We start from the raw sequence: 16,453 nt of genomic DNA, 5'->3' as shown, positions 1-16,453 counted from the left end.
AGGAATACACAGTACTTTATGCAAGTAATGAGACATGTTTCCCTTGAATACATTTTCAGTCTAATTCAAGCCTGTTGAGCAATGATGAGGCATGATAAACAAGAACACAGGGATAACAATTCCAATAATAGCACACTGAATGTAAACTTATATAGATTCCCTACTATGTACACTCTGTGCTTTTAACAGCATATGCCCATCACAAATGTTATCATTTACACCTGCATTTTCTTTTTTAAGAGAACGGACAAATTAGTCATGAGTTTAACTGTAAAATATGATGGTTATAGTTTGGTATGTCTGAAGAGGCATTCTTATTCCAAGCTGCTATACTTTGTGCTTACAATAATCTAACAGTTATCCCTTTAACTAATATTTTATTGAGAAACAAGGTTTCATTTTGTTGGAAAGTAAGCTTCCAGAAAAGATTTTACTGTTTCTTTTTTTTTCCCTGAAATTGGTGAGATTTGCAGTGACTCTAATCTCTGGTGAAAATGAATTCCAAAGCCATGGCCTAGTGAACCTACTTAATTTTCAGCACTGCAAACGACAATTCCATTGAGCTGAAACGACACAGCCAAAAATAGAAGGTTAGATAAGACTTACTCCAAGGTCACCTGAGCTCTGCCCGCTGACTCTACTGAAGATAAGGAGCACAGCACTTCAAATTTAATCTTGCGTTCAACAAAGAACTGATGCAGCACATATGGTAATGGAGCAACAAGCTCTCATCATCTTGTGTTTATCAGCTGGGTCATTTCAAATGTGATCCCACACTTACATTCTTCATAACCAGATTTTTATTCATAATCAGATACACTATCATATTATAGAGCTGATTGAAAAAAGTAGTCCAAACCCTTGCAAATTTTAAGTATATTCAACATTTTAAGTATATTCAACAAGCTGCAACCATTTCTAAACATACATTTCTCAATCATCAGTAAACCAAAAGTCTCCTTACTACTGACTCATCGCAACCTTTTCCACACATGTAAAGTCCATCACTTTTTGTCCCCTCCATTCTACCTAATCAAGTTATGTAGCAGTTGTAACTTCAGTCATATGCATCATCCCATCCACTCGAAAGCAAGCACTTTCTCATGAGAAAGAATAATTATTTGTTATGCGTTTTTATCCAGAATTTCAAAGCAGGAATACAGGAAAACATATGTTTGTACTTTCACATTATTTTAAATCATTAATAAGTGAACTACTTCAAATATTATCTAGAATGTACAATACTTTCCAAAACTAAAATCTACTTCCAACTAGTAAATAATATAGCTTCACAAAGCTACTTTAGCAGTTTCACGTCTCATAGGCTAAAACAACCAGAAATTGATTACCTTTCTTTCTCATGATACTTTGACATGTTAGGAGTTGAATCTTGCATTAAATATTACTAAATAAACATGAGACAAAATGAGGACTCTCATAGTTTGACACACACAAATGAAACTGCAAAATCCTGATTTTTTTTTTTGCTGCATGCCTTTATCACAAAACCATATACTTTGAAAGAATACTGAAAATATATGAATGAATACTTATGCAACAAATGCAAAATCAGTTCATAGCTGCATTAAACTTTTGGATTAAGAGAAAATCTTACCATGCACTTCTGAAAAAACAAAACAAAACAAAACTTTGTGAGATGTCTTTACTTTTAAAAGCCATATACTGTTCTAAAAAGCTGAAGCAATACGGTAAAAAGAGAGCAACATAGGACAAGAATGATTGACTCAAGCTAAAATGACTAAGCATGCGTCTGGACAAACAAGGTACATGTTTGGGCTTAAGTAGTCTGTAGAATCAATGGACTTTAGAGAGCTATCACTTAATTAGCCAGTAGGACTCAATTCACAAGATCACAGAATAGCTGATGTTGGCCAGAAACTCTGGAGGGCATCCAGTCCAAACTCTGCTCAAAGCAGGGTCAGCTAATAGCAGATTGCCCAGGGCTACATCCAGTTGTATTTGGATTATCGCCAATGGAGATACGTGGATAGAGACTCCACAAGCTCTCTGGAGCAAAGAAAACATTTCTTTGTTTCATCACCCATTGACTAAACATAGGAGTCCAGGCCACCTGATATGCTTCTGAATAAATTAGATATCCACAAAATACAGTTAGATGATGTAGACTCATACTCAATACTGGTATCTAAAAACGTCAGTAGACACATGAGCAAATAAACAGAGCAGTAGGTGTCTATTTAAGGGAAAATATAAATACTTTGTTTACAGACCAAATCCCCATCGACTACAATGGAAAAAAACACAAATGGGCATCTAAACGCATTTCTCAATCTAATGCTCCCTTTCTACCACCACAGAAATCTTAAGCCAGGGAAAGAAAAAGCGAAGAAGAAAGATTAGACATCATTAGTCTCTACCATGGGGAATTGCTTTGGAACATAGACCAGGTGATCTTGCACCATCCTTTCTGGCTCTCTAGAAATCTGTTTATAATTTTATATTAATTTAAGGAGATATACTTACAGCATGTGCTCCCTGTATTGTCCGTACAAGGTTTATTCCTTTCCAAACATAAATATCACCATTCAGTGCACCAGAATACGTCACTTCATCTCTTGCACAAGCTAGGCACAATATAGTTTGGAGATCACCAGTTTTGCCAAAAACACCACGTTTTGGTGTCAACGAATTGCCACACAAGCTCCAGAACTGCAAGATAAAGTAATTTAGAGAGATGGATATTTTGCTAATCTCCTATAATTTAACATGTTCTTCTGAGAGAGAGAGAGACTTTACTTCCAAAGTACATCATCTTCCATTTCCTTTTCCCTGCTTTAGTTCGCCAGTTGTTTAACAACCTTTTATTTATTTATCCAAGTTTACCTTTCCAGAAAATCTGCACTGTGGAGTACATACGAAGGAAGGAGTTTCTGGGTATCAGTATTAAAAATCAAATTGGAATTCTTTGACCAAATTATAATTTGCAAATCAGCTGTATTTTCAGTCATTTTGGAAAATGGTTTCATAATAGAATTATCTGATCTTTCTCTAATGCAAGACACAAGCGATGCATTTTCACTTTGTAAATGCTGCATTTATACTTTACACATTTAAAGATATGATTTGATCATAGAAATTTCTGATACAGTTGTAACTTGCTCTGTTTATAACTGGCTGGTCTTATTACAGACTTAATCACTTCTGATCATATAAAGTAGTTGTCTTTCATATTCCCATCAAACCCTGATGTTCAAACAGACAAACGTGCACTGTAAAGTCAACAAGCTGCTGGACAGAATTTCAAATCCAGTGCTAAATGGAAAAAAATCCAGTGCTAAATGTGAAAGCATTTATTTAATCACTGCTGACAGGTTACACTTACGTTGTCTCAGACTGTTCTGCGTATGCATGTTTACTGAACTATATTTCACAGCAAGTTTCTGTGAAATAGAATTCAATTAATACAGGATAATATAAAAAGTTGCAACAAACAGATTTTCGTACCAGCAATAACATAATGAAGAAATAACCATACACCGACCAGACAAATCCCTGTGTCTTAACTATTATTTCTTTAACCAAAGTACACGGTCATAGATTATGTTGTTACTTGAGAAGTAACCGTACAATTACTACATGAATTAGCCTCAACATGGAAGAAAGTAACTTATCTAAAAGAAGTAATTCCTTAATAACACTTTATTTGGAATTGCCTATTTAACTTGATTTTGTGAATTAAAGAATGCAATAATATTACTAACATGAAAATAATTAATTACTGATATCAAAGATAACACAAAGAATTTAAGAAAAGAGAAGAAACCTCTGCCTGCTCAAAAGGTCTCTACACCATTAGGATTCAGATTTTTATCTAAAAGTTTTTCTCTAAGGAAACATCAATTATTTTTAAAATGCCTTTTTAATTAAAAAAAAAGGCTTTGTAGATGCTTTAAAAAAGCTTAAAGTTTCTCAAATAAACTTTTCTTATATAAATGGATAGGTTTTGACATAAAGCCACTGTAAATATACTAAATCGCAGCTGGCAAATGTTAGCATATTATTGGCATAACAGTCCTTTTAGATCTTGAATCAGAAAAAAAAAAAGTATCAAGCTCTTGGAAATCTGTAAATGACACACTGAACACTATGCTCAAAGAGGTATGCAATCTAGCCAAGATACCGTAGCCTTTTTCCAATAAACCATCAATCTATATTAATCTAAAAGTTCCTTTTAAGAAAAAGGCAATATTTTTTTCCCCACCATAGGTCCCTACACCTAAGAGCAATACAGAACTTTTAAGCTGCCATCTACTGCTGTTACATGGTAACACAGAAGGCAGTGCATAGGATAAGGGAGTGAATTCCTTTAGGAAACATACCTAGGGGCAGCCAAGCATTGATAATCCTACTGACACAATTAAGTCTGAAAAAGCAGCTGTTTTTGCATGTCAGTTGGTACAAGCACAAACGAAGCAGAGTGTTTTTACAGAACACTGTTTGAAGAAGACATGACCTGCCCAAATCATGAATCCTGCCATTTTGAACACTCCTTGCCCATTACAAAAGCAGAAATAGCATGCAGAGAAAAAGGAATTAAAAGAAAAATCATTTTCCTTTCCCGTTCCACTGTATTTCTGTATTCCCTCAAACTAATGCATTCTCAACTCATTTCACCTCATAATGCAACAATTGTTTAAGAATAAGAAACTTGAGTATGAGGACTGACTTTAAAGGTGAGTACTTTGTCTCACGCTACTTGGGATTCCAAGTGCATTTTAGACTACTTAAATTTTAAATTATGATGTGATCATCCCATGTGATACTACTGACAACTCTTATTCTTTCTGCATTTTTGTCTACAAGGCCACAAACTCTTTTCAGCAGAGACTGTCTGCTTTTCCACTGTATATATTGTAACATGCCTAGTGCAGTCATATATGACCCATGGCTGCAGTCCTTAAGTAACAGTAGTAATCATACGAAGGACCTTTCATATTATATTCCTTTCAGATACGTACTACTTTTAGATTCCATTTTTGCCGTATCTTACAAAATATAAATAATTATTTTATAATTATCATTTCTTTCATTACCTTGATGTGTTTTACGCCACAGCTGACAAGCTTGTTTGGCTGGTACAAGTCCCAAGAAATATCAAATATCTGCATTAAAACAAAACAAAAACAAAACAACAACAACAACAAAAAAAAAACAACACACGAATATCAGCAAAGATGGTCTTCCCAAGGGATAGTGAAAACAGTAAAAACCTGTACCAAATTAACAGACCGTCTAAAATGCTTTAAATAGAGCTACCGGAATGACTTATATATCCCTTCATTCAACAGTGAAGTTGAAAAAATGTAATTCGTATTCTTTGTTGGTGTTTTTTTTTCTCCTACAGTAATCACAACACATGAAAATAACAAGGTTCATTTAAGAAAATCTAAGAGACTAGAGAAATCTAAGAGATAACTTGCATTTTGATTTTACATAGTGGGATTAAGGTCTAAGAAGTGCTTTAATTTTGCAATTCCTTTGCATGCTCACAGTCTTAACAAAGCATACACAAATATATGAGATACACGTTTTATTTCAGAAATAAATGTATGTATCTTTCATATCTTTACATATCTTAACACACATCCATGTTTTATGCAAATTCAGTTTCTATAATGTAAAATTTTTTTTTGTTTAGACAAAGCTCTAGTACATATACAGAGACATGGTTTAACAAATTAAGACTACATTGACACTCAAATTTGTAGTAATACTTACTCTGTCTGTATGACCAGGAGCCATTGATAACAATTTTCCTTTTCTCCAGTCCCATACACAAACTGTGTTTTTTGAATCCAAACCAACTGAGACCAACCGCTAAAAATAGCCAAATTAAATAAATAAATAAAAATAACTCAATATATTAGTGAAGGCTAGAGAAACAGTAACTTCAAAGAACAAATTCACAACAAAGTTGAGTAAGAAACAATATCTACACTTTGCTGTAGAAGAAAAAATATACCATCTTATTCCAAATGAAAGCTTTCTCTCTTCAATCATGACATCATGATCATAAAGTAAGGTCTTCTCAGACAACAACATATTTTCTGATTCATAATACATCGTTGTATATAACCTACATGGCAAGCAGTAAGAGACATTTGCAAAAACAAATAATCTCTCAAAAGTTAATGAAATTATTTGCATTTACTTTGAATTTCATATAACTTGCAGAATTCAAGTTATTTATTTGAAAAGTTTAAGAGATACAAAGAAACAAAAAAGATTTTCTTCAAACTTCTTAGAAACAAGAGATTAAGAACAGTTACAAGCAAAAGCAAACCCTAATTGTAAACTTTTTTTTTTCCCCAAATACAGAAACTTATTTCCAATAACATCATTTCTTTTCTGTCTCTAAAGCTCTGAAATCATGGGAAGAAAAAAAAAAAAAGAGAAAGTTAAATATAAGTGATCTTCATGCTCCTTAATTATTAATGCCAACTTCAATCTTTCAGATACTCTAAAATACATTATTGGAAGGAACATCACTTTCAGTTTCAGCTACACTTCTAACAAGGTCAATTCCAGACCTACTGCACAAAGAGAAGCGTAAAAGTAGACTAGCTTTACAAATGACACGCAGCCAGCACACACACAAACAACAAAAAAACAGCTGATGCCTTACCAGATATGAACTGATATATTTATCTTTCAAAGGCATTTGAAAGATTTATTAAATGATGCTTTCTGTTCTCTTAAGAACCAGAAAATCTTGTTACCAACCTGCATATCTCCATGGTAAAAGGAGAGCTCAAAGGAGAAGGTCAAAAAAAACCCCACCAACTAATGATCTCACAGAAGAATATATTGTAAAGAAAGCTGGACATATCTCAACAGTAGGGAAACTGTACAATAACCTTGGCTTTAGATGAAACAGCTGCACCAGCATATCACCAAATTGCGTGAATCAAATAACAAAGAATTGTCTTCCTGAGCTAACCAGACAAGCAGGGGGGGAGTGTATATATTGCCCAACAAAAGTACAAAAACTGAACCACTAATAAAACAAACTCTGAAGAAAGCAACAGGCTTGAGCTGTCTTCAATCCATGTATTCCTTCCTGGGAACTGGGGATGCCCAGAAATGCGATGGTGAGCATTTAAGACTGGCTACAGGAGTCATGTTTTCAATGCAATTCATCTGTACACTGCAATTGCTACATAATGCTTATTTTGCAATTTCAATACATTTCTGTACCACTCCAATAAATCAAAATCCCATGTAATGTCAAATATTTCATGTAATTAAAATCAATATCAAACATTATACTCTCCTCATGGGGAATATCTAGAAGAACCTCATCAGAGAGTACTGCAGTCTGACAAGTCTGGATGTAAAAGGATAGGAAAGATACAAACAAACATATTTTGCACATGGAGACATTTCCAGAGGGAGACAATTCTGGAGATACAGATCTCAAAAAACCTGTATCCAGCTTCCCTTTCAGGCCATAAGATTTAAAGAAGTGCCAAGAAAAAAGTGATCATATGGAAACACGGAGAAAATCAGAGTCTAAATTCTGACCATTTATGGCTTTTAACATAAAAATCAGTTCTGAACATTCCTAGAACAAATCACAGATATACATTCAAATCTCTCAAATCCACACAGGGAATGTACAGCTGCACACCAAAAAAAAAGTTAGAGTACTCCAACAAAACAATCTGGTAAATTCTGTTCTTAAATTATTAATGTTGCCCAAGTGAGGAATTGACACACGAGTTTACACCGACAAGAACAACACAGAGAAAAGACATCACTGTCAACTACAAAGCATGTTGTAGAAAGCAGCTGACTCTGGAAAGCTGCAAACAGTGAGAAATTAAAATGATAAAATCTGTAGATCAATCTGACAAACTCAAAGCCTCCCTACAATAATTTCAGTATGTTTTAACAGAAACAAGTTACAACTAGGCTTTCCTCCATTCATGTTCAGTAGAGCCCCATCTGGTATCAATCATCTTAATAAGGACAGCCACCGATCTCTCCAGGAATACAAGAGCTCTCACAGATGCAGAGTTTCTTAAAGTGTTTAAAAAAAAAAAATTACATACCTGACCATCTAAATCAAAAGCCAAGCAAGCTATACCATGTGTGTGAACATCTTTCAGAACGGATACAGTTTGCACAGTGTACGAGTCCCACACACAGATATACGGTTCTTTTCCGACTTGACCTGTTGCCACCAGCACACGTTCAGGATGCAAAGCAAGGCTGCCAAAAAAAAGAAAGATATAAAATATTTTTGCATAAAATTTCTACATTTGCCTAAGTTGTTTGCATTAGTGTTTTTTGATAGAAATTGTTTTATAACATTTTACCATTTATAGTAGATTTTATATCTTTTTGAATCAGATTCCATAATTGCTGTAATATTTAATAGGGTTCATGCCCCCACATTTCTTCAATTTGGGCCTTCAAGCATTTCTCCAATAGAAGATATGGGTTTTGTTTTGTTTATGGCAGCAAGTTGCAAGGGAAGATGTGATATCTGTCGATTCATAGTTCATAAAATAAAAAAGAGCACACTGCAATAGAGAACCAACTATGTTACTTGATGAGATTCTACACAGACTAGATAAAACAGGCCAAAGTGATCTAAATAATATCATGAGTCATATTTTTTTTGAGATAAACTTTCAAAAGCCAGCTACTTAGTTTGGCTAAAACTTTTTCCTCCCCCTACTAATCAGTGGAACGATCTGTGGAGACTGGTGGGCAGAACCACTGCCAACATATACTTAACATATCTATCTTCTCAACATTACTTAGAAAGGAGAAAGGTTGAGCACTTCACAGCGATAAGATCTTACACCCAAATTTTGATTTTGATGAATGAAGTTCAAAGGGTGGAGACCAAGGGAGTATATATGTGTATATATAAATATATATAAAAATGCACCAAGGAAATGACCAGAAAATTAAATTCTTAAGATTTATATATTTCTTATGTGTAAAAAAAAAAAGTAGAGAATCATGTTAGAAGCTGCTTTATATTTCATGAGGCCAAGCTGCACCATGCTCTATCCTTTTGTATTTTTTCTCTTATCATATAGCATTTCAGAGAGTTGTCAGATTTCACAAGCACAATGCTAAGAGAGGAACCATTTAATCTTTAAAGTTTCCACAAAAGATAAAAAAGACTGTGGGCTTTGCAAAGTTTCTTTGGGAATTCCTCTTTCTCTCTATTCTGCATTATCCTCAGTATAAGGGTCAAGCAACCAACATTTCCCCACTTTGCTTGTCCTCTACTCCACAGATATTTCTTTGGTTCTCTGCTTTCTTCTTTATTTGACAGAGCAACCTCATAATCAAAAAGCAATGCATGAAGGAACTGGCAAGCAAAACTTATCACATTTCACTTCAGTTCTGCCACCTAATCCTGACCAACACCTGCACATCTCCCAGAGCACACAGGCAGATGGTGTATGCATGGGGAAATAAGAAAAGCATGTGGAGGGCGAGAAAATGTTGCATTTGAAATGATCTAATTTTTACAAAGACACTGTGAAGAGGGAGAGAGAAGACCAGATGGACAATAAAGAAATTCAAGAAGGGAAAGGAACTGAGAAGACTGACTTTTTTTTTGTGCTTGGAGACAAACTAAGAGGAAAAAGTAAAAATACAGCAGTCTTATGACTGATTCATGAAACATGACGTCAGGACTTTTCAATCCCATACTTAGCTCTGCTACTTGCGCTTGGTGCAATTTCAGGCAAGTGAATCACTGGAACACAGAAATGCAAGGAGGGGCAATCAGACGAGGGGCACCACTCCACAACTGCAATTCTGATAGCCCCTATGCTTGAAAAACATGCAGGCATTGCTCCGGACATGCAGACACTTGCAGGAACAGCCCCACACCACACCTTGCATTAACACTGCCTGCACACCAACATTGGCTTACCATGTCCTGACCAAAAGCAACAAGTACAACAAGGGATCGATTCGGGGCCAGTTCTGTTCAATAGTTTTGTCAGTGATCTGGATGCAGGACTTGATGGCACAGAGCTGCGGCAGAGGAGGGTCAGACTGGGCATTAGGGACAATGCCTTGACCATGAGGGTGGTCAGACACTGGGACAGGCTTCCTAGAGAGGTGGTTGGTGCCCCGTGCCTGGCAGTGTTCAAGAAGCATTTGGACAGTGCCCTCGGTAATGTGCTTGAGCTTTTGGTTAGCCCTGGAGTGGTCAGGCCGTTGGACTGGATGATCCTTGAAGGTGTCTTCCTGTTCCATTCTAACTCAACTCTATTCTGCATAAAATACTGGCTTAAACAGAAAGCTCACATGGAGAAGCCTGTCTTTTAATCACAAAAGGCACTATCACAGAATTAACTGCCCTTTATCTATTATTTCCGTCTCTACACTAAAAGTAGAAGTCACTGAAAGTAAAAGAAAATAAATACGCCATAAATATTTTAAATCAGCAAGCTTTTCTGAAAAAAATCCACTGTAGAGGGATTTCAAGAAAACTGAATAGCAGAGGTGTAGGCAGCAACTGAAGAGGTGGTTACCTGCTAGTACCTTTCCTTGCTATTTCTTCCAACACAAGGAGTGAAGGATTGGTTAAAGGACTACTACCAACTTTTTTAGCTCTGGCTTTTCAGGACAGGTTGAAGAGGGAAGCGGGCAATGAGTCAAGGGACTGCTACTTCTATTACCTACACTGAGAAAAAGAAAATTGCTACAATTATTTATGTGACTTTCCTATGCGCTACAAATGATACGATGCTATTTCTTCAATATTCAAGTCTTGACTGCTTTTACACGGCAAGCTCCAGGTCTGAAATTCTGAGCTCTGACCAAAGCTGAAGAATCATACTCCAGTTTTCAGAGACCTGAAGATCGTTACCAAGTCTTTTGTTGGACTATCAGTGACTGAGCAATCCTTACAGACTTCACAATAAATACCAAATACACGTATATGGTACCTTGTTCTAACTTCCTGAGTAAAAGCATAGCTACAATTCACACATTCAGACATTTTCATTATTAAAATAGCCCTGAGCAACATACTGCATGCAACTTATTAATGCAGAAAGAAAAAAAAAAAATCTAACTCGAATGGGTGCCTGGCATGGAAAAACATTTGCAATCCAGAGACTACTTCACTCACACACATGATGCATTTAACAGAAACAAACAAGCACAACAAGATCTCTCTGAATATTCCCAGAGGAGATATCGCAGACAGCCCTGCAGAGGTGTCCAACTACAACACTCCAGCTGCTGGTGTTATTGCTTACTGCCCATGGTCAGTCCCTGCAGAAAGGCAGAAAACCACGACTGGGGCTCAGCTCTCAAGACAGCCACCAGTGCTGTTGGTGTAGGCTCCACAGACTTCAGTATGCTGATCTCTCACAAGGATTTTCTTGTGATTTTTTTCTCCCTCCTGTGTAGGGGTAGGAGAATGCTTAGTGCAAATGAGAAGCTCTGCACCCAGAAAGAAAGAACTCATGTTCCTTTTACTGTCTTGATAATGAAAGCTGGGATGACCTCTCCAGGTTAGGCTGCGGAAACTGTGCTTGCAGCTAGCCTACATAGACAGGCTGGAAAATTGTCCCTGATATTTTTTGCTCTTCGCTGAAGGATGACTAACCTGAGGAATGAGATACCACTGCTTGTCCAAAAAAGGAAACAAATATTCCTCACAAGACATGTTTTTCAGGCTTTCCTGCTTACCTCTGGCCTGTCTGACCTGGACTTTTCCAGAGCAAATGATAGTTCTAACAGTGTCTCCAAAGAGGCAGATCTGAAGGAAAATGTCCAAAAAGGCATATATGACCACGAAATAAAGCAGGAATTAGACTAACAAATTGCTTAGTCAAATTAATTTTGAAATTGGACATAAAATTCGATACTTCCGAGAAGAGTTAAGAAGTAGAAAATCCAAGACTCTGCCTCTCACTACTGCAACCGAGTAGCCAGAATCTGCAGAGAACAGAGATCCGCTGATATCCCTGACTGGCATGCCTTTTTCCAGATGGATCTTCCAAGCTGACTGAAATACGGTATTACAATTTTAACAGTGTACTGAAAAGGGATATGCCTCTCAACTCATTGCATTCAAGCTCCTCGCTTACAGTCCTAACAAAAGGCTCTCCCTCCCTTCCAGAACTGCACCCAAGCATTCCCCACCACTCTGACCAGACCCACACACTGTACAATCCCCAGGGTAGATTAATGATGTCAACTATTAATGCCAGCCTCTTGAAGAAACAAAAATTGCCCATAGTATGTGTTTGGGATGACACCAGAGACACAGTCGTGACCCTTCAATTTGTGAGAGTTTTGTGGTGGGAAGGGATCCTGAAGGAGAATAGTCTGCAAAAACCCTACTTTATTATAAAACAAATCAAGATTTTTTCTATCTTCCCTTGTTTTGTTCTGAGCATTAGCAGGCATTGATTAATACAGACAAGCTGCAGACAAGGATACAGTATTAAAGATGATGTTTCCTTAGCAACAATATTGGATGAAAATCCAAGAATATACTCACGTGACTACTCCTGAGCTTCATAAAACTAGGACACCAGTAAAAATGCACAAAAAGTACTGCTGCAAAATAATACACTCTGATATCTGTTAATGAAGAGTCAATTTCAAGTGTCTAATTGTTTCTATGAGTAAAAAGAGAAAAATATTTTCATTGTAAGTTTAGAGATATTTTATGTATAGTTGTAGATAATCTCTTATTTGCTGTCACTTACCCATATTTCTCCAGGAAAAAAAAATAATAGGAGAAACCACATTTATGTCATACTGCCTCAATTGCCATAGCAGGAAGAGCTGTAAGCAGCAAACATTTCTCGTAAAAGTTTACGTAGATCAAATCTGGGCAGGCTTATTTCCCATAGACAAAACAAACCACTACTCTTCATGAAGCATCATTACTAGGTCTTCCACATACCTGCTGTCATAGCACCAAGATCATGTAAGGCTTTTTCTAGATTCCCTAAATTGTGCAGGCATAAAACTTCAAACTAAGAGAATCCGTAATGGCGACCAGGCAATAGGATAGTATAACAAAATAATAACAGTGATTATTCCCAGATGCAGTTTCTCTTATTATTGTTCTCTATTCTCAGACAGATGCATATGTTTTTAGATTAACAAGAAGTAAGAGTTGAAGCTAACATAAAACTTGTCGAAAGAGACTAGTAAATCCTTCATCAACAGACTCTACTTGTCATTCACTGAAAAACACATTATCATTAGGCGTAAGAAATGACATATCAGAATTCCTGTTATTGAAGTTTATTCTTAAAATAATTTTACAATGTTAGTAAACTACAGTTCAAATAATTTGTACTTTCCGTTCTCATCTAAAAACAAAAGTCTCCAAGTAAGAAACCTTGATGATGCATTCTTGCTCAGACAAACTGAGAATAATACACAGAAGATCCAAGACAGACAACTGGAAAGCTGGCAAGAATCTTGCAAAATTCACCATTGCAAAGCCCTAAGTTTTAATTTTCTTTCATTCTTTTTGTAAAAAGGTGTCAGATTTCTTATTTGTTGTTGTTACATTTTATTTCAATATGGACACTATTGAAACATCCAACTCCAACAAACACTGTGCAGGGTGATGTTAGTCATACTCAGAAAATGTTTTGCAAAGGAATTCTCTTCTGTCCCATTTCTAATTGCTTTCAAAATACTGGTTATGGCTGCCCAGTCATTTCCAGAACATCCAAACAAGCAATGCAATGGAACTCAAAAGCCTAGACTGATGACAATAAGAACTATACTGTGAGAGTAGTAAGGAAAAGCATCTAAGATGCTCTAGATGAGCATCTAGAAAATGTTCATCTCACTGATCTGTGCTATCATTTATAGGCTCAGCTAGACATCATCATACCTTAACAAAGCTGGGGGAACGAAATTTCATTTCCTTTATCTAAAGGCTTGTTTGTAAGAGATTCTGAATGAGAACCTTTTAGTCTTTTCCCTGTTACAAAACTCAGGAGAAGAGAACAAAAAGACAAGATCTTCAAAGAGAAGGAAAGGGTTAGAGAGTGAGCGCAGTAACACTAATGCAAAGTTTCCAACTGGACAGATATGAAAACTGAAGAAAAATGTTCTTGGAGCTATATGCCATTTCATGCAGGTAGGTGTCTGGTTTTGCCTCTTGTAGACACCTTCTCCACTGCTGAGGGTGCAGTTGGTTTAAGCATTCTAGTAAGGGAGTTAACACCTCCAGAAAAGAGATTAAAAACTTCCCCTTCTTTTCAAATATAAATGATTTTGCCAGTGTCAAAAGAAATCCTCTTCATTTCTGATTAAATACAGGGAGAAAAGGAAACAATGTCAAAAAATCCCATTACACTGTTTGCAGAATTAGAAATATAAAGAATGAAAGATTTAAGGTCAAAGTGTTTACTCCAAAATTTTGAGCCAGGAAAAGAGCAAAAATTTTTTTCCAGAAAAAGATTATTTTTGATGTGCCTAACTTCACAAGCTAACTAAATAGGCTTGTGTGATGTACAAAATATACTTATTTGTAAATCTTTCACTATTATGGTAAAAGTCTTGAAACAACGTTTTCTTGGAGTATCTCTGTAACAAGACTTACAAATTTCATCCAGTCATTACCATTTGGTTCTTCTCCAGTGCAGACTTAAAGCACTTTTTAAGTTACTAGATTAATCTTCCCTCTCTGGTTTTTGAAATTTATACAAGATGTTTCAGTATTATGTAGAGGAAAAAATAAACCACAGATTATACAATTTTATTTCATATTTCTGAATAAGTCATGTAGATTAAACAGAAATTCATTCTTCTCTCCTAGGGGACATATTATGAATAACTTATCAGAATATGTGAGAACCTATCATTTGAATATGCAAGAATGGAGTCATGGAATAATTAGTGACAATTTTTGAAAGGTTTTTCTTTTGTACAGAAAGGTCACTGTGTTAAAATTAGCGATTGGCTTAAAATAAGGAATGGTGGGAAGAAAGCAGTGACAGAGCTGCTAGAGAAGCTGAGACAAGCACAATATCCTGTGCTTCAGTGGACTCTGTTTCACTACAAACCAAAATAGGGTTAGAGTAGAAGGGAACACGAAGACAACCTGCATTTTACCAACCCTGGAGACCAAAGATCTGCTAGATATCCTTGTGAGCTCCTGAGAACACCGGGTGTTCTGCAGGTGTTAGTCACATGTGTTTTCCTACAGAAAAGTAAAGCCAAGGACATTTATCATCCCAGCATCTCACTTCACACCCAGAACGGTGAGATGAGCAAGGGCACCACTTAAAATTGAGACAACACCTGAAGCATCATTTAGGAACATCATACAAATGTGATGGAGGCCTGGAATGCTCTGAAGAAAGTACCTGAAATTCTCGTTTTGCTTGCTGTCTTGATAACCACTTAAGCAACAGCATAGACATATAACAGGAATATTTGTATGCAATACTGTCTGCTAAAACAAACAAATTCCCATGTGTAACAGAAGCATAAAAGAACAGGAAGGTATTGGAAAATGCAATACTGAAAGGACTCCAAGGTCAATGGGCATTTGGTAGGCAATGAAAACTGTTGTAAATCTGAATTCACAAACTTCATTATTAAAAACCACTACAAAGGAGAAGATAGATAAATAACATTCATGAACAATACTTCCAAGAAAATACAAGTATTCTGTTCTAAAATTATGTTTATCTCAAGGATAAAGATCCAGTTGTGTATTCCCAATAAGGTAACAAAATATATTCTCATTAGCATTAGCAAATACTGTAACCTGCAAGGGATAAAAATCAGTTATTTATAAATGAACTTACTGCTGAATAATGTCTCATAGGTTATTCATTTTTGTAGCATTAATTTCTATGACAGAAGCAGCAATTAATAAAGCACAAAGTAAAAAAGGAACCTGTGCCTAAAAATACACATATCTAAAAATGCAACCTCAATCAAAAGAGCAAAAATACAACAACAACAAAATAATAATAATAATAATAATAAAAACGTTTACCACTTCCTTACATTTTCTCTGTTATTTCTCTAAGTACTCTGGAAGAAAAAAATTAGCTTCAAATGTCACATTCACCACAATAAATCCTCAGGCAACCACGAGATGCTGTCAGATGCCTTGTCCTGATCTAAGATAAAGCATCATTCACCTTGCTTGCTCTTGTGGAGGGATTATAAGCAGGGAACGAGGATTAACACAGTTCTAAAAGTCAGGAGCAGGTTTATACAGTTGTCAGCTAACCAAACCACAGAACTAATCCACTCATTCTGTATGCATGCTGCCTAGATAAAATGGAGACATCTCACCACCACTCGCCCTCAAACAACTAAAATGCATATAGCTTTCTATGTGACTTCTACCCCAATCATATTTTTCCCCAATAATTTTAGAAAACTATATAGGGGTGTGTGTAATGTTTGCACACATCTA

General features: G+C 36.0%; 1 protein-coding gene across 6 annotated transcripts in view; it reads right to left on the bottom strand.

Annotated features, from left to right (window-relative positions):
* The window catches only part of EML5 (EMAP like 5), a 111,215-nt gene that overhangs the window by 82,263 nt on the left and 12,499 nt on the right, over nt 1-16,453 (bottom strand). For all 6 annotated transcript variants that reach the window (XR_011096913.1, XM_068682991.1, XM_068682992.1 and 3 more), the window contains exons 2-5: nt 8,097-8,256; nt 5,761-5,859; nt 5,076-5,144; nt 2,506-2,691 (exon numbers count right to left, since the gene is read on the bottom strand). Coding sequence is in view for 5 of the 6 variants with exons in the window: in XM_068682991.1 (XP_068539092.1) it covers nt 2,506-2,691; nt 5,076-5,144; nt 5,761-5,859; nt 8,097-8,256 (514 nt within the window). In the remaining variant the exon portion in view is untranslated. The remainder of the gene's footprint in view (nt 1-2,505; nt 2,692-5,075; nt 5,145-5,760; nt 5,860-8,096; nt 8,257-16,453) is intronic.

The sequence above is a fragment of the Anas acuta genome, chromosome 5, assembly GCF_963932015.1.
Source record: "Anas acuta chromosome 5, bAnaAcu1.1, whole genome shotgun sequence".
NCBI lineage: Eukaryota > Metazoa > Chordata > Aves > Anseriformes > Anatidae > Anas > Anas acuta.
Note: the sequence above shows the minus strand (reverse complement) of the source record. Positions and strands in the feature narration are given on the sequence as shown.